The sequence below is a fragment of the Mastigoproctus giganteus genome, chromosome 5, assembly GCF_048544385.1.
Source record: "Mastigoproctus giganteus isolate SK-2022 chromosome 5, ASM4854438v1, whole genome shotgun sequence".
Classification (NCBI taxonomy): domain Eukaryota; kingdom Metazoa; phylum Arthropoda; class Arachnida; order Uropygi; family Thelyphonidae; genus Mastigoproctus; species Mastigoproctus giganteus.
Window position 1 is genome coordinate 76162994 of NC_143579.1, and position 25757 is coordinate 76188750.

At 37.2% G+C, this 25757-nt stretch overlaps 1 protein-coding gene across 1 annotated transcript in view; it reads right to left on the reverse strand.

Annotated features, from left to right (window-relative positions):
- The window catches only part of LOC150085504 (uncharacterized), a 934283-nt gene that overhangs the window by 310433 nt on the left and 598093 nt on the right, over window positions 1-25757 (reverse strand). The window contains exons 11-13 of the mRNA XM_090374582.1: window positions 16276-16405; window positions 9271-9383; window positions 3867-4014 (exon numbers count right to left, since the gene is read on the reverse strand). Of these exons, the coding sequence (XP_090230708.1) occupies window positions 3867-4014; window positions 9271-9383; window positions 16276-16405 (391 nt within the window). The remainder of the gene's footprint in view (window positions 1-3866; window positions 4015-9270; window positions 9384-16275; window positions 16406-25757) is intronic.

The window sequence follows — 25757 nt, forward strand, 5'->3', positions numbered from 1 at the left end:
TGGACAATCATTTACTTTTAACCTCTAAAAATAAGAGGCAAAGGAGAATTTCCTTAGTGAGAGTGTACTTTTCATTAGTACATCTAAATCTATTTTCTATTATTTAGATAGTATGAATCAGAGCTGTAATACTCAATCTGTTCTACGTTGATAATAATATTAGTAAATTAATAAGAGGAGTTTACCTCAATATAGTACGTGGAACACTTCCGTATGATACCCTCCAGAAATTAAACCGGAAAAAACGAAAAAATCGACAACTTACCGGTCCATTAAAGTAAAATATAAATAATTAAAGTAAAATATAAATAATTAAATAATCAATTTAACACAATTCAAAATCAATTCAAAACAATTAAAATTCAAATTAACGCAATTAAAAGAATAACGAAAATATTCAAAACGATCTTCCTTCCTGAAGCTGACAATGCTTTTCGACCGACTGTCGTGATCACAGGAATGAAAATCACCGAATCAGGCTAAACCTGCAACTTAAATAGTGATTATGTGTCTTCGCGCATGCGCGTAAAGGTCCATGCATCGGAGATCAAATATGGCCGCCGAACATTAACAGAATTCTCGTGTAATTTAATTTCAATGGTTTCTGCAATTAATAGTCGCGTATAATTACGTTGAACGTTAAGTATTTTGGCCTCGTTAAATAAAAAAGTATGTTTTTCGTTAATGGCATGAAAGGCTAATAACTCCTCTTATTAATTTACTAATATTATTATCAACGTAGAACAGATTGAGTATTACAGCTCTGATTCATACTATCTAATTAATTTCCAAACTCTTATTGACTATTTCATTCACTTCCTGTCTCTCCAGTAGTATACAATCGATACACACAATTATGGGAGATTTTTTAAATGGCTTGGTACAAAATTACATTAAATCTACACTAAGGTACTCGGCCCAAAGTTACCATATTTCTTTCCTAAAATATTACCTTCAAAACAACATCGTTCCGAAGTTTGCCAGGGTGAATTTAAATCAAAAAATTTCAGGCATAAAACAACTATCACTGGCGACATCACGTAATATTGTTAAGCTTGCCTTAAAATCTCGATATTCGGATAAACAAAAATACCTTTCCCAGGTTAGGAAGCTTCGCGATAAATTAAAAAATTATCTACATCCGAACGATTGGTCTGTATTGAATACCTCCATAGATTTGCGACGGGAAGCACAAGCCTCAGAGATAAAAAAACAGACACGTTAATAAGTTGCAAACATTATCGAATAGTTCAAGACACGTTCATGCGAATTCTAACACATTGTCGCGAGCTTGCGACCAAGTTCACACGAGTTGGGTGACATCCCCCCCACAGACACATAACGCACTACCACAGAATATGTCGGCTAGTTCACGAACACCCCCTCACCCAGTATCCAATGAACCGACATATCAACAGGTTACAAATCTTTCCTCGTGTACACTATCGCAGGACCAGATTTCACTTTTATCCAAAGGATTAAATTATAATTTACCACCTCGAAAGCTGCCAAAAAAACAATGCGTAATTGATATTGAATTTGGACTTCGTAGTGTTCCACAAAAAGATGTATTTATTCAACAAGTTAACCAAGTAGTGAATAACATAAAAGAAACGCGACTTCCTAAATTGAATACACATGACAGTTCAGCTTTACGAGAACTTCGAGAAAATAAGGACATTATTATACAGAGGGCAGATAAAGGAGACACAGTGGTAATACTAGATAAACATGATTATATTAATAAGTTAGATTCAGTTGTGTCTGATACCTCCACTTATCGTGAAGTGGACCCGACACTGTTTACCAATTTGGTAAATCAATACAATAAAACGTTAACCACATATCGTAAAAACGACTACATTACTATGGTTCAGTTGAAGGAATTGAAGTCCAGAACATACAATATTCCTGCACTTTTTGGTCAGGTAAAATTACACAAGCCTGGATTTCCGATTCGACCTATTGTTTCCTACAGGAACTCGGCATTTTCAGCCTTAGCCACATATGTATATAACATTATAAAACCTTTTAGACAGGTTATACAATTTGGGATTAAGAATTACGATACATTATTTAATAATCTTAAAGATTGTAGACTCGGCGACAATGACAATTTATTCTCATTAGATGTTACCTCATTATATACGAATGTAAATGTTGAATACACATTAGATATTATTTGGGATATGTTAAATAAAAACTCGACACTGATTAATTATACGAAGCTGCCTATTAAGGAAATTTTTCACTTAATTAAACTATTAGTTGAGGCTAACTACATCACCTTTCGAGACAAGGTGTACAAACAAATTTTTGGATTACCAATGGGTTTGAGCCTGAGTGGCTTAATGTCAGAGATCTATCTCTCAACGATTGAGCAGATACATTTGACACCTTTTCGTCCCCGTATCACATACTATGGGAGGTATTTAGACGATGTTCTAGTTATTACCGATAGTAGTACTATCCAAGACATTTTACATTCGTTTAATAATATTCATTCTAGACTCAAATTTACATTGGAAAGGGAAGATACGGATACTAAATCATTAAACTTTCTAAATTTCACGCTTACCCGGGACTCGAACAAAATACAATTTAGCATCTATCGAAAACCCACAAACACCGGTATGCTTCTACATTATAATAGCTACCACCCGTTCACCTACAAAAGATCGATTATCTTTAATCAATTTCTAAATGCCTATAAATATTCAACGACGGATTCTGCTTTGGACTCAGAAATACAAATATTAACTAGCAGATTCTTGAACAGGGGTTATCCCATTAACACAATAAATCGAATTAGGGTACAAGCTAAGGATAGGATACAAAATACTGCACCAATCAACAATAGTAATATCAAAAAATACTTTATTTCTGTCCCATACGTTGAACAGTGGCACAAACAGCTTAACAGATTCTTTAAAGATACCGAATTTAAAATTATAGCTAGGCCTATACGAAAGTTACACACTATACTGAACAATCGCTCGGTTCTTTCCGCGTTCGCAACACAAATTAATGATCTAGTATACAACATTTCTTGCGGTGATTGCGACTCGTCTTATCAGGGTTCGACGCGGTTTTCTCTTAATATTCGTATAAATCAACACGAAGCCTCAGTTCGTGCTTCTCGTTCAGCAGCGTCAGAATTAGCCTTTCATGCCATTAACGAAAAACATACTTTTTTATTTAACGAGGCCAAAATACTTAACGTTCAACGTAATTATACGTGACTATTAATTGCAGAAACCATTGAAATTAAATTACACGAGAATTCTGTTAATGTTCGGAGGCCATATTTGATCTCCGATGCGTGGACCTTTACGCGCATGCGCGAAGACACATAATCACTATTTAAGTTGCAGGTTTAGCCTGATTCGGTGATTTTCATTCCTGTGATCACGACAGTCGGTCGAAAAGCATTGTCAGCTTCAGGAAGGAAGATCGTTTTGAATATTTTCGTTATTCTTTTAATTGCGTTAATTTGAATTTTAATTGTTTTGAATTGATTTTGAATTGTGTTAAATTGATTATTTAATTATTTATATTTTACTTTAATTATTTATATTTTACTTTAATGGACCGGTAAGTTGTCGATTTTTTCGTTTTTTCCGGTTTAATTTCTGGAGGGTATCATACGGAAGTGTTCCACGTACTATATTGAGGTAAACTCCTCTTATTAATTTACTAATTTTCTATTATATATACATAATTAATCAGAGTGTTCATTTAGGAAAACATTTGTGATTAATGGAAAATATTTCCCAAGGAATAATGTATAATCACAGAAGACTTTCCCTAATTCTAATTAAGCTTGTTAATTTTTCTAAACGGATATAATAACATAAAAAAACTACCTGATTATAGAGTGGGTAGCCATTATGAACTGCTCACTAGTCATTGGACTATAACTCATATGCTTGCTCTTTGTTTGTACGTGGATGTACTTTTCGTGAGCTACTCGCAATCGGTACATGCCACTGGTGTCACTGCCTGTCTGTAAGGCTACATTAAAAACAAAATTATAAAGCAATACGTAACTAGTTCAAAGCAAAAAAATAATAACAACAAAATAAAAATTCAGATATTTCTCTAATTAAAGTCTTATTTTGGAATAATACATTTAGTTCATGGGGGGGGGGGGAAGAAAAAAAAACATTAAACCTTGGGTGAATAGTTAAAACTAAATCCAAATGATTTAAATAACTTCTCATTTTCCACTTCATTTGTCCATCCCTTCAAACTTAAATTAAATTTAAATTGATTTAAATTTACTCACTCCCACAACATGCAGCTGGATTCCAACAACAGTTACTCTCTGAATGAAAGAAAATTTTGGCATATCTATCCTGCAACCATTCCTTTCCATTTTAAATGTGCCTTATTGCATGTATCATACTTTTTGGAAATAGAGGGCTCCTAGTATCTATACTTTCCTCAGGGTAAAGACCCAAGACAGGTTCTCTTCACTTTCTTTTCCTTAATTTACTGCCATTGCACTATATATTCCACTGATAGTAAGCTGGCTTTCAAACTAGGATGTTTTTCCTTAGATTAGATTAGATTTTGGTTTTAATGGAGCAAAAATGACTATGGCTATAACGTGCCAGGACAAAGTCATAATTTCAGAAAAGAAACCATGATTTTGATGAGGTAACCTTTTAAACACGTTACCTCGTTAAAAAGTTATGTACAGAATGAAAGAAAAGGTAGTAAATTGTGCATTTTGTATAAGTATATACAGCTGTCAGATAAAATCTGACTGAGAAATGAGCATTTCTAAAACTGAAACATTCAGTTAAAACATGGTTAAGAGATAAAATTATGTTACATCAGCCGTCATCAGGAGCCACACAAGAACAACTTCTCTTTACAGTTTCTGCACCATTTAGATCACAGGTTTAATCTGATATAGTTTGTTACCTGCCCATGCCATGAACCTTGCTACTGTGAATATACATTATTGCAGATTACTTCCAGGCAGTCTGTATTAGGGGGACTGGCAGGCCAAAATTATTCATGGGAGCTGCAGATTTGGCTACAATGTCAGCAAACAATTTTTGCTAATCCCAATGTGGCTGGGGATTCAGCAGAAGCAAATAGTGACTTCACCTTCACAGAGAGGGAGGGAGTACCATCTACTGAACCTGGGACAGGGTTGGATGAGCGGTGTATCTCACTGCTGATAAAGCCTGTAATACATTAAAATAATTGATAGGTGTATATAATAAACTGCTGGTTTTGGCAAGTTCTTGTGATCCAAGGCTAACTCTATAGCATGCAGCTCTACAATATATATATGCTGCTGAATTCAGGAGGAATCTTCACAGATATAGTACTGTCTGGAAAGACAGAAGACAGCAGCAGAGCCCACATGATTCTGACTGTAAGCCATTTGTGTAAACTGGCAAAAAATCAGAACATTCAGTTCAGCATACTGAAAAAAAGACTGCCTTGGTGATTAGGAAACTTTATCTAACATGATGTTAAGCTCTCTGCATAACTCTTAGACATGAATACAGAATGGAAGTCTGTTGTGTGTGTGTGTGTGTGTGTGTGAGAGAGAGAGAGAGAGAGAGAGAGAGAGAGAGAGAGAGAGAGAGAGAGAGAGAGAGAGAGAGAGAGATCACATATGAGCCCCAAAAATCATTGGAATGGTGCTTTGTCCAAGTCTAAATTAAGGTTATGCTTGCACCAGAAATGGTCTTCTACAGTGAGAAACTGAAACCATTGGCCACTGCCCAGGAATTAAGATATCAATAGCTTGTTGCAGTTGTCTCTTGATTACCCTCATGTTGCATGACTTGAATGCCTTGATGTCTTCAATATTTCACTGGAATCTACAACAATTTCACTGTAGAAACTTAGCCACTATTTGTGCTTGGTGGCTCCATCTGTTGGCTTCCGAAGTGCTGAGGTCTTATTTTTCTCAGTTTTGGGTTTTTAATTTTTGGGGAGGTATGGATGCTGTCCTGTGTCCATCATTTCTTTCTCTGCAAAGAGTTTCAAAACTGATTCATCAGGTACCTCCTTGGTTTAAACATCCATTTCTTCTTGTACTGCTGTTGGTGCTTGGGCTTTTTGTATAGTTCCTTTTCCGCTTGATTTTTGTAATGCTGGAGCACTAGAGGAATCAATATTGGAGCGGCAGCTGCCTGCATTTTCTTGGCAGGTTTTTTATAACTTAGTAAACAGTGGCCTCTGAATGAGTTCAGTGTCTTATAGGGTGCTACCATAATGACAAGTGGTTCAGAGGAGCTGTTGTGAATGTTTATTGCCCTTGGTTTCAACAAAAATGTCCCCAGACTGCAGTTGTTTTACAGATTTAGGGAAGCCTGCCAATCCTTCCAAACCTTTATGAATAAAGATGGGTGAAGGGTGAAAGTTTTTCTGTAGGTCTCTCTCTCTCTCTCTCTCTCTCTCTCTCTCTCTCTCTCTCTCTCTCTCTCTCTCTCTCTCTCTCTCTCTCTCCCTCCAGTTTAATGGATTATCAGGTATCTAAGTGATGGACCTGATATGGTTTCAGTTCTGAGAGAGAACTGAAATAATGGTATCTGTTTCACTGTCATTATTTTCTGGTAGGGACCACATTGGGATCCCAGAAGAAGAATTTAGATTATCATGATCCACAGTGTCCAGGCTTCCTGCCCACCACAGAGCCAAAATGGGATGCCCACCACCCAGCAAGCAATAAATGCACTGAGGAGTGGAAAAACAGGGATACCCAGACATCATACTCACACCATCACCAGCCTGAATCCTACACCCTAGGCCATGATGGTATGGGGCATGGCACTGGCACAGTTGACCCTTCCAGGCAAACCCACCAGCTGATGGATCCTGGGTGAGCCATCCCAGGATCACCAGTCTTGTCGGGGACGGGGACAAAGTTGCCTGTTGAATCTTAGAAATCTGGTCCAATGTGCCTGTATAGTAAGGAATATAGGCAGTAGGTATATTGTCACATGGGGATAACGTTCTAGGATGGGTCTAAAGCTCTTGTGCACCTAGCTTCCTCTGAGTTGGAATGGCTCCAAGCTCAGGAGAATAGAGCGCATGCAGTGCTGCTTAATTGGCAAGGGGCATGGGCTGATCTGTAGTTCATAAACTGCCAAAACCACTAACTTGCGGTACACCAAGGTTTCCAAGCGTGAACATCCAGCACTGCAAGGGACCCCCTTCACTTCTAACTCTACAATGAACTGGACAAACAGTGGATAAGGAGTTGAGATATTCTAACAGCATTGTCTCTGAACCATGTGGGATGAGGGTGAAGATATCACGACATATCTGCAGCACATTGTAATTGGTACAATGTGGGCTGAGGAATATCTCTTCCTCTAATTCCTTCATAGCGATGTTAGCAACGACGGAGCTAACAGGAGCGTCCATAGCTGTAACATGTATTTGCTTGTACAGAGAATCGCCGAAGGTAATGATGCTGCCTGACAGGCACAGGTTGAGGACATCTGTGCTGCACTCAACCCGTGACTGTCAGGTAGAGTCATTACCTTCGGTGATTCCCTGTACAAGCAAATACACAGTACAGCTATGGGCACCCCTATCAGCTCCGTCGTTGCTAACATCGCTATGGAGGAATTAGAGAAACAGATATTCCTCAGCCCACTTGTACCAATTACAATGTGGTGCAGATATGTCGATGATATCTTCACCCTCATCCCATATGGTTCAGAGACAGCACTGTTAGAGTACCCCAACTCCTTATCACTGTTCATCCAGTTTACTGTACAGTTAGAAGTGAAGGGGGTGGCCCCTTCCATTCCAGGATTTTAGTGAAACGAGTGTGCCCCTGCCTGGAAACCTTGGTGTACCACAAGCCAATGTGGTGCGGGCAGTTTACCAACTACAGATCAGCCTGCCCACAACCCCTGCCATCTAAACAGCACTGCATGTGCGCTATTCTCTCGAGCTTGGAGCCATTCCAGCTTAGAGGAAGCTAGGTGCACCAAGATTTCCAGAGTAAGAACTGACCTAGTCAATTGTGGATACCCAATCCATGTATTAGACAAGTGCTTGCTACAAGCACAAGAGCTTATGATCCATCCAAGAATGTCATCTCGATATATGACAATATACCTATTGCCTATAATTCCTTACTATCCAGGCACATCGGACCAGATTTTTAAAATCCTCCGCAAGTACAACATAAAATGTGCACAGCTCTCTGGTTTCAAACGTTAAGACTTCCATCGTCCATCTCTTACGTAGTGGAGTGGTATACTGCGTAAATTGCAATGATTGTGGCAGTTGCTATATAGGGGAAGCTTTAGATGCCTTCAGGATGACCTTGCAGAATATGACAGATTGATTCGTCTAGGTGACACTGACCACTCGGCAATCGCAGAACATTTATGGCCAACACATCACGACCTTAACCCCAGACATGATTGTGAAGTGATCGACCAAACCTGACACTTTTGTCACCCCCTTCGGCTAGAATCGTTGAACCTATCATGCTTTCCAAAATCGCTGATTAAATTGAATTGCTGCAAGGGTACGAGGCTACACCCTATCTTGGAATCAACAGTCTTGAAACTCGACAAGTGCTGGCAGCAAACCCACACTCATCCATGCACCAACAATGAATGCCAATCTAGTGAATAATGTTCAATCACACGGCCATGTGCACATTACAGGATGCGCAACTCACTCGGTATTTATTCTATTTTAATTCTATCTCTAATATCTATATTTTGTTAGTATTTTGTATAAGACTTTTGCTGAAAAAGGGGTTCATTTAACCTGAAGGCTCCATACTTAGTTATTAAAAATTTTGTTACTGGATACGCTGTACTGTTACTCTTTAATCAGGAAATTATTTACTGCTAGTGACCCATTGGTTGGAGAAAAGTATTTGTTACCTTGTGTGCCTCTTATTGGTGTCTTAAATCTTGTATGTGCTACAGTTTGGACTAATTTATATCACTGTTCATTTTGAATAAACTGTGATCCTCTCTGAGAGGCCACCATATCCTTTATGTTATCCTACAGTTCTCTGTTAGCGAAACACATTCGTTTCTCACAATGATAAGTTACATATATTCAATTTTATTTTTGAATTATTACATTAAAATGGATCTTATTATTATTATACAAATATTGATACAAATATTATATATATATATATATATATATATATATAGTAAATTTTCATGCAGTAAATGTCATATTTAGCATTCACAATTTTTAACAAAATTCTTTATATACTCATACTGACATTTGATAGTACTATAAACTTACTTTCTTTCAAATGTTGGTTCAATTTATGAAGGTCACTTGGATGACAAAGCTCTTGAACAATGCATCCAACTAGATCTTTGTTGAGGTACTGGCTATATGTGGATGACACTCCACTGTGGGAGAGTAAAAGGAGGTGAAAACCAAAACAAAAAAAAAAATAATAATAAAATATTTATTTTATTATTTATTCAATTAATTTTAATAAATAATTTATTAAATTTATTATTATTTTATTATTTAATAAATAATAAAATAACAATAAAAGTGAGAGAGAGAGAGATATAGCAAAATATTATAAACCATGTAATATGTAAGATATAGTATGAGATGGAGCAATCTTATGCACTAATTATGGTAACCTCCTCCTCCTTCACAAACACCATATGTTCCTGAAAATTGGAAGCAATTTTCCCATATATAAACTAGCATAATGAGAAGACATTCCAAAAAATGTACTACCAAAAATGCATAAAAGCTAATATAACCACAACATTTATGTAAGTTTATGTCCTAACAACAAAATTTAAAACTTTTTTAACAAAAAGATTTTAAAATAATACCATTATTGAAATAGACAATAGAAGTAAACTGCATTCGAGGAGCCATACTTATGAGTGAGGCTCCTCGGATGCAGTCATAAGTATGGCTCTTCAGATACAGTGTTTCTTTTTGTTTTCTGACTTACAGTGACCAAGATTCTGTGAATTACAGAGGACTGCTGAGACCTTTGGTCCAAAACCAGGATAATGTGATTCTAGACAATCACGTCTGCTGTAGTTTTGACATTAAAAACGTTTTTATCAGCGTTATTTGGAAAAAAGCATTATGTTACCTAGAAATCGTCATGAAACTGATGCACATGCATTGTACTGGTTGCATGCAGTGACACAACAAGTGCAGTGATGTAACAAGTACAATGCATGTGCCCAAGAAAACTCAATTGTACGCAACAAGTGCGGTAACACAACAAGTACAACTGAGCAGTGACACACTACGTTATACAGTTATATCAGCATAATGATTAATATGCAAGTGACTGTGCCAAAATCTACAGCCCAGTGTTCGAAGGAATATCGTGAAAGAAAGAAAAGGAAGTGGGACAGAAATGTGAATCTAGATGAAATTCAACAAGAGTGTTTCATTATGCCTGGGAGTTATCAAACTGTACCCAAAAAAACTCGAGCTGAAATAAATGAAGGAATATCGTGAACGGAAGAAAAGGAAATTAGAAATTCAAACTATTCCGAATCATAATGAAATTCAACCACAGAGTTCTACTATGCCCAATACTTTTCAACCATAGAATTCTACTATACCTGATACTTATCAGGAATATAAAACAACAGCAAAACGAATGAAGGAATAAAGTGCATGATAAAAAAGTAGAATAAGAGTAAAATCCAAATGATAGACGCATTATGTTCTATAGAGAAAACTTCAGATTATTCAAATTTACAGCAACATAAACATACTTTTACCTGTTATAAAAATAATAATGCAAACAAACACGAATGTCGATTTGAATAACCTTTTTGGCCAATGTCGCAACTTGTATATTGATACCCATGGCCACAGATGACAATCGAACATCAGCTTACTGCAAAAAAATATTGTAAAATGCACAACTTATTAGAATTGGATAATCATGTTAATTTCGAAGAATTCCTTAAATCAAATCAATGCCAATCAGAAGATCTAAATATTTTGAGGGCTGGTATCAAATGACCAAGTGTATTGCGCATTTAGGGCTAGAGCCTCAAGCTGCGAACACAGCTTGAGGCTCTAGCCCTAAATGCGCCTTAGTCTAAATACATCATACACCATCAGGCATCTCTCATATTGTGGAGTTATACTTCATAACTGTTTTTGCCATCATTGCATCACTTGGGTACCTACCCACTCACTGACGAAGGGCCAAATAGCCCTGAAACAGTGCTGTCTGGGTGGTGGTACCTATCTGAGAATAAGTAACACTAGTCTTCTCCTTAGGTGAAGCGTTACTTATTCGAAGTAGTGCAATATCATGGCAACTTGTTGTGAAGGTATTCACAATATGAGATATAACCTAAAACGATGCCACCTTAAAAATTTTCTGTTTATACAGAAATGGCTGTGTATTATGATGCTAAGCACTTTATATACATAGCCAAGTGTATTGCTTAAACGCAAGATAGAAGAGAATTTATGAATAATTACAATCCTTAGATTTTAGGAGTGCTCAAGTCTAATTCAGATTTACAATTTATCATAGAAGAATATTCATGTGCAGCATATGTAGTTGATTTTGGGAATAAAACTAAAAGAGGAATAAGCAACCTGCAAAGGAAAACTATAGAACTACAAGAAGAATATCCTGATGTGGATATAACACGAGCATTAAGTGTAGGTGTATCGAATTCTGTGGAGATGAGTTCACAAGAAGCAGCTTGGTATTTATTATGATACCCAATGTCCATGTCTTCAAGAGCGATTGAATACGTGTCAACAGTATGGCCACATGAACATCAGAAATTACGTAAATCGACAGCTGAATTGGATGAACAACAAGTTGATAGTGAGTCTTTGAATAAATAGAAAGATAGTATTTTTGATTAATATGAAAAACGGGGCAAAACATTAAAAGATATAACTCTTGCACAATTTACTGCTCATTATTGAAAAAGAAATGGTTAAAAAGACAATTTCCTAAAATAATTCAGTATCGGAATTATAATACAATATGTCTTCATGAACATATATGCGAAATGGTAACTTTTTACATACCATTTATTAATGAGGAGAATGAAATTTTGAACAAAAATAAATATTTTGAATTTTATGAAACCAACAAAGAGATAATTACCTTGAGGAGAAAAAAAGAGTTTGAATCGGATATTGATATTGAAAAGATGTTAGCAATTTGTAGGCAACTTTGTATCGAAGTTGATGAGAATGATAAAAATGGACTGGCGGTGGAAAAAAATGAATTTTTTAAATAAAAAAAAATTGATGATAATTTCTTTACCAACAAGAAAACTATTGATGAGGAGATGAGAATGGTGATGATGGATAAATTATCATCTGTCGTTAGGAAGCGAGAGAATGTCTTACCACCTGAAGAATAATGTCGTTTGATTAGTAGTACTAATAAAGAACTACATTATTACTTGAAACTATCTTTCGTCAAATTGATAATGAGATACATGAACCAATACAAGTATTTCTCACTGGACCTGCTGGTTGCGGAAAGAAATTTACTCTTAAATTATTGATGGAAACATATAATTGCTTTTTCAATGTATCAAATATTCACAACGCATATGTTACTTGTGCCTCCACGGGCAATGCCACTGTGACAATTGATGGTACAACAGTGGATTCTGCTTTGCGTATACAGTGGTACCTCAGTATACATCTGCTTTGGAATAAGTCCAACTTGATATATGTCCTGTTTGGACGTGACAAATTTTGTTTCGTATATGACCTTTGTTTGCAATACGACTCGCGTGCATCAAAATGAGTCACGAGACCGCGTGCTACCCCTTGTTTACCTCTCTCTCTCGAGACAAAGCCATGACTCAGAGATGCCAGATTTTACCCCTCTCCAAAAACCAAATAAAAGCCGCCCAAGGACGGACGCTAGCAAAGTACATGCACCCGTCCTCACTTGGCTTTCCGAATAAAACCAACCGAGGAAGTATGCACGCACGGTGCGCGGTTACGTCCTCGATCGACTGAATTTGGTTTTTGGAGAGGGGGTAAGATCTGGCACCTCTGCCATGACTGCCCATGAGCATCAGTACAACAGTTTCTACCATTCAGTGAACAACCCACACTATAACTCTCTGTGAATTTTCACATGATTTTGTGTTTTTTCGCATAAATTTTTTGTAAATTCATTAACCATGAGTTCTAAGAAAGTTAATGAGAAGAGCCAAGCAACGAAGAAAATGGTTAGGATCACCGTGGAGGTGAAAAAAGCGATTGTTGAAAAGTATGAAGGTGGCATGCGTATCTTGGACTTGGCTACTGCATACATTATGCCGAGAACGACGGTATCTACGATTGTGAAAAACAGACGTTATTAAATCTGCTAACGTCGCAAAGGGGGATGAAATCGATTACCAAACAAAGATCAGGGACATAAGAGCATGTTGAGAAATTGCTTTTGATCTGGATAACAGAAAAACAGTGTGCTGGCGATAGTGTATCGGAGGCAATGATTTGCGAAAAGGCAAAACTGATGCATGCCGATCTTTTGAAAAACAAGGCAGGAACGAGCCAAGAAAGTGAAGTGTTTAAAGCCAGCCGTGGCTGGTTTGATAATTTTAAGAAGAGGACTGGAATCCACAGTGTTGTGAGGCATGGAAAGGGAGCCAGTGCTGATAAAGATGCAGCCAATGATTTTGTTACAGAGTTTGGGGAATTTGTGGAGGCTGAGGGTTTTGTTCCCCAACAAGTTTTTAATTGTGATGAAATAGGCCTGTTTTGAAATAAAATGCCTAACAGGACCTATATTACACAAGAGGAGAAGGCATTGCCAGGGCACAAGCCAATGAAGGACAGGCTAACTCTCTTGTTCTGTGGCAATGCAAGTGGGGTCTGCAAACTGAAGCCTCTACTGATCTACCACTCTGAAAACCAGAAGGCCTTAAAGAAAAATAACGTGCAGCAAACTCAGTTACCTGTGATGTGGAGGTCAAACAGCAAGGCTTGGGTAACCAGAGAATATTTCAGCGAGTGGTTTAATGTTATGTTTGGACCAAGTGTAAAAGGTTATTTAGAGGAGAAAAACCTGCCTGCGAAGGCCCCCCTCATAATGGACAATGCTCCAGCTCACCCTCCAAGCTTGCAGGACTCTGTGCTGCAGGAGTTTAACTTCATCACTGTAAAGTTCCTTCCTACTAACATGACTCCTCTCATTCAGCCCATGGACCAGCAGGTCATCAGTAATTTCAAGTGACTTCTGACACAGAATTAACCCTGAAAGAGTTTTGGAAAGATCACTTTACTATCGTCCATTGCATATCTCTCATTGACAAAGCCTGGCAAGAAGTTTCCTACAGAACAATGAACTCTGCTTGGAGGAATTTGTGGCCAGAAGCAGTGACTGAAAGGGACTTTGAGGCTGTGCCTATAGTGGAGGATATTGTCTCTCTAGGCAGGTCCATGGGTCTGGATGTGAGTGATGGTGATGTGGAGGGGCATAGGGAAGACCTGACCACTGAGGAGCTGCAGGAACTTGAGAAGGAGGAGCACAAGACTAAGTTGGATACATTCTCTTCAGGCTCAGAGGACGAGGACATAGAGGAAGCCCCCTACTTCATTAATCAAGGAAATCTTTGCCAAATGGATGGAGGTCAAAAACTTTGCAGAGAAGTACCACCCCAACAAAGCCCAAACAAGCTCTAATAGCATTGTCTGGAATGACCAGACAATGTCACATTTCCGAAACATCCTGAGAAGAAGGCAGAAGCAAAGTTCTTTGGACAGATTTTTAGTAAAAGTCAAACTTGGTGATCCTCAACCAGGTCCAAGTAGGGAAAAGAGACAGAAAAGAGAAAATTAAAGTTTGTTAAATTTTCATTTATTTCATCTAATTGCTTTTGTATTTATGTATTTTAGTATTAAGCAGTGTTTAAATTATTTTATACAACCCCATCAATGTATAATATGCCAATAACAATAGGATTTTTTTTCATGGGAATGGATTAATCATTTTCCCTTTATTTCTTATGGGAAAAATTTGTTTGGTATAAGTCCAAGGATCTGGAACGGATTAAGGATGTATACCAAGGTACCACTGTACATCTATCAAATAATTTTCGACTTAATAATGAAATTCTTCAACAATACAGAACTGCATTTCAATATGTACGTACTATTATAATCGATGAAGTTAGTATGATTAGTGTAGAACTATTATCGATTATAGATATACGTTTAAAGCAGATAACTGGTGTTCATGAAATACCATTTAGAGGTATGAATATATACTTCATTCAAGATTTAAAGCAATTGCCTCCAGTGCGTGCTACACCTATATATAAATGCCTGAAGAACTAATTGATTGCTCCAGAATTATGGCATTCACTACAATTTCATGAATTGGTACAACTTGTACCAATTCATAAATTTGAATAATCGAGATTTGCTACCAAATCTCGGTTATAAATCTCTTTGTTAACTAATCTCGATTTATAGAATCGAGATTTGTTACCAAAGAAGATACTACTAATTTATGTCTGCAAGGAATTCGACTATTTTTAAGAAATAGTGTTGTAAATGCCTTTAATACAAATGCTTTAGTTGCAGATGAAACCAATGAACTGGTTGCACAAGATTTCTACCACGGATGTTATTCTAAAGAACAATTAGCAAGTATGCAAAATAAAATTCATAAAATGTCAGTGACTGAAACTGCAGGACTTCCATACATTCTACCATTATCGAAAAGAAACCGTACATGATTACTACAAATATAGATGTGGTCGATGAATTGTTAAATGGTGCAATCGGTACTTTAGTATATTTCGAATCTGAGGATGATGAAACAGTTAAACGAGTATGGATGAAATTTATCGAGTCAAAAATAGGACATAACCTTTAATCTCATTATAAACAATATGTGAAAGATAAACATTTACCTTGTCAATCCGTACCTATTATAAAATGATCAACTACAATTCCATTCAAGAACGATAGGAAATTAACATGTAGACGTACACAATTTCTTTTAGTATGTGCTTGCGCTTTGACTATACATAAATCTCAAGGAGGGACCTTCAACAAAGTTGTATATAATTATCAGAAAGATCATCAACAGCAACTTGTATACGTGGCATTATCTCAAGTGACCTCATTGCAAGGTTTATATTTTATTTTATTATTATATTATTTGAGTTAATTTTATCAATCCTCTTCCTGTGTAGTGATGTATCAAATAAGGGTTAAAACAAGAGGAAAAGTTTTCATTCCTAAAAAAAGTCAATAGTATTAGATATTATAAAGAAAAGAAGAACTCACCTTGTGTCTACAGTAAGAATTTTCCCTGTTAAGTCAAGACGTGTAGTAAACTGTTCCATTCTTAATGCTGTGGGGCTCTTTTCACCAGATGGGATGCGTCGAGCAACACAAACTAATCTATTTTGAACTTCTGGTCAAAAAAAAGAAAGAAACAAAATATAATAATAACAGGCATAAGACAATGATGAAATTCAGTTTCAAATTTACTATTTTTAATGACAACTAGGGGGACTTCGCCCCCTGTTCGCTGTGCTTGCTTCTTTTGATAAAGTAAAATAATACTTACAGAAGCTTTCAACACTGTATCTCTTCTTCTGCTATGAATACATAAATATGTTACATATGGAATCAAGAATGGTACCGTGTGGTCATGTTAGATAAACATAGCGCATGACCATGCTTAAACAACAGCTTTGTTTTACCACAGTAGAACAAGCTTCTGTTACGTATTTTAGTATTTGTTATGTATAAACACGAAACCCGCATCTCTATTCTCTCATTGGCTGAATAAATATCACTAGGAGGTAAATTTTAATGTATAGAAAGATATATTATATCTTACTACACGGAATATATACAATTCAGTTTGTGTAGGGAAAACACTTAAGTCCACGTGAGTTTTGTGAGTTTAGTTTACTGCACCAGCGAACTAAACCAGTGATAGGTGGGTCGTGGAGTGTTAAATGTTAACTAATACTGTATTCTACATACAGGCATGTACAATTTGTCAATTCAATTTAGTTGTTCTTAGTTTAATATTATTTAATGTGAATTTTAATCCTACCTAATATTAACACAGAACTGCTTATCAAAATCGTGACATTAATTCAAAATTGATGTTTTACTAGAAACACTTGGTAATTTTTTTCCCATAATTATAAAGAAATTTGTTAGCTCTATACTTATTAGTGATACACACAAAATAAAGTATTACATTAACTTATTACCTAACACCTAGCATATTATATTATTTACATTAAATTCAAATCATAAGTCAATTCTTTCACTAATTCTAATTCTTTCATTTTAGTGCATTAATATAAAAATGATACTATTTAAGTACTGAAATATATTTTGAAGGGAACATACTATTACCATATTGCATTCATTACTGGATTCTTACATAACCCTCCTTTCAAACCAATATGAAGGAAGATAACATTAACTTACTGTAATGGCAATACATTCATAACAGTAATCCACCTCTATATCTGCATACTTTACATTTGCATGTAATAAAGAATAAAAATAAAAGGGATAAAAGATCGTTCACTAAGAAAAAATACATTATCCATTTAGAAATGCATTTCAAAAAGATCATCAACTAAAAACAGGAAATGAAAACGTGTGTGAAAATCAAATAAAATGGAGAGTTGAGGACACAATTATATCAGTATATAACTGTGTCCCCAAGAGTAGTATATTTGAACATTCTTTTTTAAAGTTCTTATTTCATCATCAGTTGCCATAATAAAGTATGTGTGAGAGAAAACGTTTTATAAGATGACACCCAACAAAGTGGTCTAATCCTGATAAGTTGGAATTAAAGGAATGTCATTCAAGATCCAAATACTGGAGAATACAGGGAAGGTTCAAATAGTGAATACCCTCCCTCCCCCACTGAATTCTCCAATATTTATGTTCCCATGTCTCAAATGGACATGCTTTGGTATGGCAACCGATGAAGTAAGAACTTCAAAAAAAAAAAAAAAAAAAAAAGAAAGAAAGAAAAATCTGCTTACTAACAAGAGTATATTTTTTAAATTGTTTCCCCAACTCTCCATTTTAGTTTATTTTTGCACACATTTAGCTTCTATGTTTTTTGTTGATTATTCTATCAGAAATGCATTTCAAAATTGGTGAGATCTTCACAGTAATTCTTAATACTTCCCAATTCATTTCACAAATATATGTGGTCTCAATTCTAATCTTAATGATATACATTTCCACTTGCAGTCTGCCAAACCCCATGTACTTTTTCTGACAGAATCTCAGTTAACGGTTGATTCAACTACTGCTCATCTCAGATGCCCAAATTATTCGCTGTATGTTTCCTTTCGCCTCAAAGGTGGTACTTGTACATATGTCCGTTCTGATATTCCCTGTCAGTCTTGGCAATTTGGAATCTACTCTCTTTGATCTTCTCTGGCTTAAAATCTCTCTACCTCATTGTGTAAAATTCATCTTTTGCCTCTACCGTTCTCCCAACTCCACTAATCACTTGGGGCTTTTTGACTTCTTCTCCAGTGCAACTTTCCGAACAGTGAGGTTATTTTCCTTGGTGATTTTAATATTCACAACTCCAGCTGGCTTCCGTTTTCTACTCACACCGACCCAGCTGGTAGAGATACTAATGACCTTGAACAGATTGTTCACTTACATACAAGAATACCGGACCATCCTAATCATACAGCCAACATGCTTGATCTTTTTCTCACAAACAACCCTTCTAAGTACACGGTCGAAGTGAGAGATCCTTTAGGCACTTCAGATCACAACTTGGTGATTGTCACTTCTCCAATGGAGCCTTTATCTCATGGCTAATTCCAACCTCGTGTTGTTTTGGCATTACAAGAATGCAAAATGGGATGACCTGCGATACTTCTTTTCTTCTTTTCCTTGGTCGGATTACTGTTTCAAAACTTCTGATGTCAACGTTTGCTCAGAATGTGTCAGTGAAATTATTCTTGCAGGAATGGAATCCTTTATCCCACACTCCACTTAAACTCTCGTCCTTTATCTAAACCTTGGTTTTCCATGTGCTAAGGCTGTTCAAGAGAAGAATGATGCAGATTGTAATTGGCTTGTTTCTAATTCTTCAGTTTTATTTTCTGCCTACACCAAAGCTCACAACAATTGTAAAGCAGTTATTAATCAGTCCAAACTAGAGTTTGAACAGGCTAAGAGTAGAAAACTTGCTTCTTGCCCTAATGGTAGCCGAGCATTCTGGTCCCTTGCCAAAGCTATTGGCCGCAACTTTTGTCCATCTCTGCTCCCACCTCTGTCCAAACCAGATGGTTCTGTTGTCATTTCAGCCAAGGATAAAGCTGACCTGCTAGCATCCCATTTTTCTAACAACTCATATATTAATGATCTTGGTAAAACACCTCCCACCATTCCCAACACACTCCATTCAATGCCTCCTGTGGTCTTCCGTCAAAAGGGTGTCAGAAGGATTTTTACAAATCTTGATGCTAAGAAAGCTCCAGGTCCTGATGGTATTTCTCCACTTGTTCTCAAAACCTGTCCTCCTGAACTTACACCTATTCGTTGCCACATTTTTTCACTTTCTTATTCCAAAGGTGTTTTTCCTTCTGCTTGGAAATTTGCCCATATCCAGGCAGTTCCTAAAAAGGGTGACAAATCCCTCCCATCCAATTATCATCCCATTCCAATTACTTCTACTCTTTCTAAAGTAATGGAGAAATCAATTAACCACCAACTCTTAAATTACCTAGAAACCTTCCGTGTGATCAAAGATCGCCAGTATGGATTCCGTCAGTGTTGATCCATTGGTGATGATCTGGCTTATGTTACCCATTTATGGACTAATTCAATGTAAAGGTTCGGTGAAACATAAGTAGTTGCTCTTGACATCTCAAGGGCTTTCGATCGTGTTTGGCATAAAGGTCTTCTAAATAAGCTTCCATCTTATGGTTTGGCAACAGTTTGTAATTGGTTATCCAGTTTTCTCTCTGATCGCTCACTGAGGGTGATGGTAGATGGCACTCTGTCTTCTAACTTCTCCACTAATGCCGGTGTCCCCCAAGGTTCAGTTTTTCCCCCACTCTTTTTCTCTTGTATATTAATGACCTTCTTCCACTGACTGGAAATCCTATCCACAGCTTTGCCGATGATAGCACATTGCATTTTACTTTCCATTTTGAGAAACCTTGCCCTGTTCAATCAGCTTCAACTTCTCGAAAATCTGCTACCAATTCCTTAAATGCCGATCTTCAGGTAATTCTCCAGTGGGGCAAAGACAACTTAGTTGATTTCAACCCTTCTAAAACTCAGTCATGTCTTATATCTTATATTAAGGTTTGAAAATGGCAGAAGGTTATCAAATTGTAGCAGGATACTTAATGATTTTGTAATAAATGAAAGCAAAGTGGAGGAGAAATTGTTGAAGTTAAACATAAGAAAAGCACCTGGGGTGGACGATATCTATCCAGTTATATTAAAGGAAGCGGCAAAGCAACTAAGCAAACCCTTAGCCATAATTATGAGAGCATCCTTGGACTCAGGGGAGGTTCCCACGGACTGGAGATGTGCAAATGTATCCCCAATTCACAAAGGGGGATCGAAGGGTGACACGAGTAATTACAGACCAGTTAGTTTTACTTCTGTTCCGGGTAAAATAATGGAGTCGCTGGTCAAAGATGCATTGCAGGATCATCTAGACAAGACTGCAGCAATAATTCAGACACAGCATGGGTTTGTTAAGGGAAAGTCTTGTCTGACAAATTTGGTAGGATATTATGATGTGGTTACAAAGGAACTGGATGCAAAAAATAATTTTGATATAATATATTTGGATTTCAGGAAAGCTTTTGACACTGTTGTGCATTTGGAGCAGAATGGTATTAAGGGTAAGTTGCTACAATGGATAAAAGGATGGTTAAGTGGAAGAAGACAGAGGGTGGTAATCAATGGGTGCTGCTCTTCATGGACTAATGTTATTAGTGGTGTCCCACAGGGTTCGGTGTTAAGCCCACTATTGTTTTGTATATTTATCAATGATATTGATGAAGGTATATCAGGCTTAATGTCGAAGTTTGCAGATGATACAAAGGTTGGCAGGGTTGTTAATGACAGTAATGGCAGTGTGCTACTGCAACAGGATCTAGATAATTTTGGCAGATGGGCTAAGAAGTGGCAACTGAAGTTTAACCTTGACAAATGCAAAGTACTGCATATAGGTAGAAGTAACCCCAGAGAAACGTACCAACTGTGTGGAACTATACTTAAGGTGGTAGAAAATGAAAAAGACCTGGGAGTAATTGTGCAGTCAGATATGAAGTTTTCTGAGCAATGCAGACAAGCTGCCAGGGCAGGTCATGGGGTTTTGTCAATGATATATAGGAATTTTGCTAGCAGGGAGAAGGAGGTGATTCTCCCTCTGTATAAGGCAATGGTCAGGCCACTCCATGAGTACTGCGTACAGGTCTGGAGGCCTCATTTTAGGAAGGATGTAGATTTACTTGAGCGTGTCCAGAGAAGGGCAACAAGATTAGTGAGGGGAATAAAGGGATGCTCTTACCAAGAGAGGCTTAAGCTCTGCAAATTGCAGTGGCTGGAGACTAGGCACCTGCGTGGTGATCTGATTGAGGTATATAAGGCCTTGAATGGGTTGAGCGTGCTGAATTCTGATGGGATCCTTCCACTTGTTCAGATTACGAACCTAAGGGGGCATAAATTCAAATTAAGAAAAGACAGATGTAGAATAGATGTGCAGAAATTTGCCTTTAGCCAGCGGGTGGTTAATTGCTGGAACAAATTTCCATTTGTCGTTGTGGAGGTTGATAGGGTGAATAAATTTAAGGAATAACTGGACAGGCATTTGGAGGGAATGGTGTGATTTTTTTTGGCTGATGCTGCATAAGCTCATACACTTGCTTTCTTGCATCACATGCCACTAGTACTATCTCGGCAAAAGGATTCTTCTGCTCCTATGCTTATCTTTAGTGACACTACGATTTCTAGGCAAAATGATATATCTCTTTTGGAGATTACCCTGACTTATAATCTCTCTTGGCGCAAGCACGTTACAAATATTGCTTCCTCTGCATCTAAAAAACTTGGTTTTCTCTTTCGCTCTCGGCGTTACTTTTCTTCCAAACAGCTGCTCACTCTGTATAAATCGCAAATCCGCCCTGCCATGGAATATTGTTCTCACATCCGGGGTGGTGTCCCCAAAACCTCTCTCAGGCTTCTTTATTCCATTCAAGAAGAGGGTGGTTAGGTTAATTAATGACTCATCTCTAACAGAGTCTCTCCACTCGCTGTCTCATAGACGTACTGTTTCTGCTGCATGCCTCTTCTACAGATATTTCCATGGGCACTGTTCTTCTGAATTGGCTTCTATAATTCCCGCTCTCTCTTTCAAAACAGTCTGAACACGTGCAGCCACCAGCCAACATCCATTTAATGTTCAACTTCAAACTCAGAGAACCAACTTTTCATCTTCCTCGTTTATTCATTCAACTGCCGTTTTCTGGAACAACTTTCCTTCATATGTATTTCCCGAAAATTACAGTCTACAGAAGTTCAAGTCCAATATCAACAAATAACCTTTCGTCATCTCAACCTCCAACCCAAGCACGGTACTAAGTACTACAGGTTCTAATACCTATCGTGTTTGGGGTTTACATAAAAAAAAAAAAAAAAAAAAAAAAAAGGAAAAAAAAAAGAAAAAAAAAAGTAAACTATAATTTTTGTTGCATTTTATTTTATCTCTCTCTCTCTCGCATGCAAATACAAAATATGCAGATATAGCTGTGAATTACAATTATGGAAGCACTGCTGTTAATTTAGTACTGATTTCACATTAATAGAAGTTTTTGGGATATAATTTAATAGTATGAGGAGGGGGTGGAGCATGTCTTAAAAATTTACAGAGTATACCTGGCTCCATGAAGTCCTCCTATAGAGATTTCATGCAGCCTTTTTATGCATGCAGCTGTGCTTGGTACATTTTTCAGATATCAATCATATCAGTCTCATTCAATATGGAACAGCTGGAACAGATCCAAAATTAATGAACTGAGGCCACCATATGCTGTCATAAAAATAATACAACCACTGAATATCATAATAATAGGACTGAAGTAGCAAGTGGTTAAGACTGTAAAGTGCATGTGCGTTTCAGTTGACTGGCTTAAGTCGGCATGGCTGCTAAATAAGATTGATTGTCTTATTAAAACGATGCATTAAAACTACCTTGGTAGTATAAATGATGTGTATGTGTGCATTAACCCATGCATAAGTAAGCTCCTTCAAGATTGACTGAATTCACTATTGAACTGATTAGTTGGGAACTCCTCTGACTAGGTGACCATGACAGAATATAAGCAGAACTTTTAACAATACAACCGGCTAAAAATTTTTCCATAATTTCCCAATATTAATCAAACTCGTGCTGACAACTGGAGAATGTGTTGATACACCATCTCATCAGAATGTATCACTCACTACTTTCTAATACAAGAATGCAAAATGGGATGACCTGCGAGACTTCTTTTCTTCTTTTCCTTGGTCGGATTACTGTTTCAAAACTTCTGATGTCAACATTTGCTCAGATCGTGTCAGTGAAATTTTTCTTGCAGGAATGGAATCCTTTATCCCACACTCCACTTTAAAATCTCGTCCTTTATCTAAACCTTGGTTTTCCAATAAATGTGCTAAGGCTGTTCAAGAGAAGAATGTTGCATATAGTATTTGGCTTGTTTCCAATTCTTCAGTTTCATTTTCTGCCTACACCAAAGCTAGCAACAATTGTAGAGCAGTTATTAATCAGTCAAAACTAGAGTTTGAACAAGCTAAGAGTAGAAAACTTGCTTCTTGCCCTAATGGTAGCCGAGCATTCTGGTCTCTTGCCAAAACTATTGGCCGCAACTTTTGCCCATCTCTGCTCCCATCTCTGTCCAAACCAGATGGTTCTGTTGTCACTTCAGCCAAGGATAAAGCTGACCTGCTAGCATCCCATTTTTCTTTCAGCTCATGTATTAATGATCTTGGTAAAATACCTCCCACCATTCCCAACATGCTCCATTCAATGTCTCCTGTGGTCTTCTGTCAAAAGGATATCAGAAGGATTTTAATGAATCTTGATGCTAAGAAAGCTCCAGGTCCTCATTGTATTTCTTCACTCGTCCTCAAAACCTGTGCTCCTGAACCTACTCCTATTCTTTGCCGCCTTTTTTCACTTTCTTATTCCAAAGGTGTTTTTCCTTCTGCTTGGAAATTTGCTCATATCCAGCCAGTTCCTAAAAAGGGTGACAAATCCCTCCCAATGCAATTACTTCTACTCTTTCTAAAGTAATGGAGAAATCAATTAACTGCCAACTCTTAAACTACCTAGAAACCTTCTGTCTGATCAACGATCACCAGTATGGATTCCGTCAATGGTGATATTCTGACTTATGTTGCCCATTTACGGACAAATTCAATGGAAAAGTTCAGTGAAACAAAAGCAGTGGCTCTTGACATCTCAAACACTTTCAATCGTATTTGACATAAAGGTCTTCTAAACAAGCTTCCATCTTATGGTTTGCCAACTGTTTTTTGTAACTGGTTATCCAGTTTTCTCTCTGATTGCTCACTGAGGGTGATGACAGATGGCGCTCTGTCTTCTAACTTCTCCACTTTCATTTCTTATCCCCACTCTTTTCCTCTTGTATATTAATGACCTTCTTCCATTAACTGGAAATCCTTTCCATAGTTTTGCTGATGATATCACATTGCATTCAACTTTCCAGTTTGAGACAACTTGTCCTGCTTAATCAGCTTCAACTTCTCAAATATCAGCCAATTCCTTAAATGCCAATCTCCGAGTAATTCTCCAGTGGGGCAAAGACAACTTTGTTGATTTCGATCCTTTTAAAACTCAGTCTTGTCTTCTATCTCACAAAAAAGGATTCTTCTGCTCCTATGCTTATCTTCGGTGACACTGATTTCCAGGCAAGATGATATATCTCTATTGGGGATTATTCTGACTTCTAATCTCTCTCTTGTGACATTACAAATATTGCTTCCTCTTCATCCAAAAAATACGGTTTTCTCTTTCACTCTTGGCATTACTTTTCTTTCACTCTGTACAAATCGCAAATCCGCCCTGCCATAGAATATTGTTCCCACATCTGGGGCAGTGCCCCCAAATATCTCTCTCAGGCTTCTAGATTCCATTCAGAAATGGGCAGTTAGATTAATTAATGACTCATCTCTAACAGAGTCTCTCCACTCGCTTTCTCATAGACGTACTGTTTCTGCTGCATGCCTCTTCTACAGATACTTCCATGGGCACTGTTCTTCTGAATTGGCTTCTATAATTCCCGCTCTCTCTTTCAAAACAGTCCGAACACGTGCCGCCACCAGCCAACATCCATTTACTGTCCAACTTCAAACCCACAGAACCAACTTTTCATCTTCCTCATTTATTCATTCAGCTGCCATTTTCCGAAACAACCTTCCTTCATATGTCTTTCCTGAAAATTACAGTCTACAGAAGTTCAAGTTTAATGTCAACAAATATCTTCTCTCATCTTCTCCGCCTCCAACACAAGTATGGTACTAAGTACTATTTGTTCTAATACCTCTTGTGTTTGGAATTTTCATTAAAAAAAAAAAAAAAAAAAAAAAAAACGTGACTACATGTACACGTTTGATACAGTTGTGCACAATACTTGCATGCCTCAACACGCAGTGTCATGACACTCTAAAATGCTGTTTTAGTTCACTTTCCACGGGGCCACATAAAAATT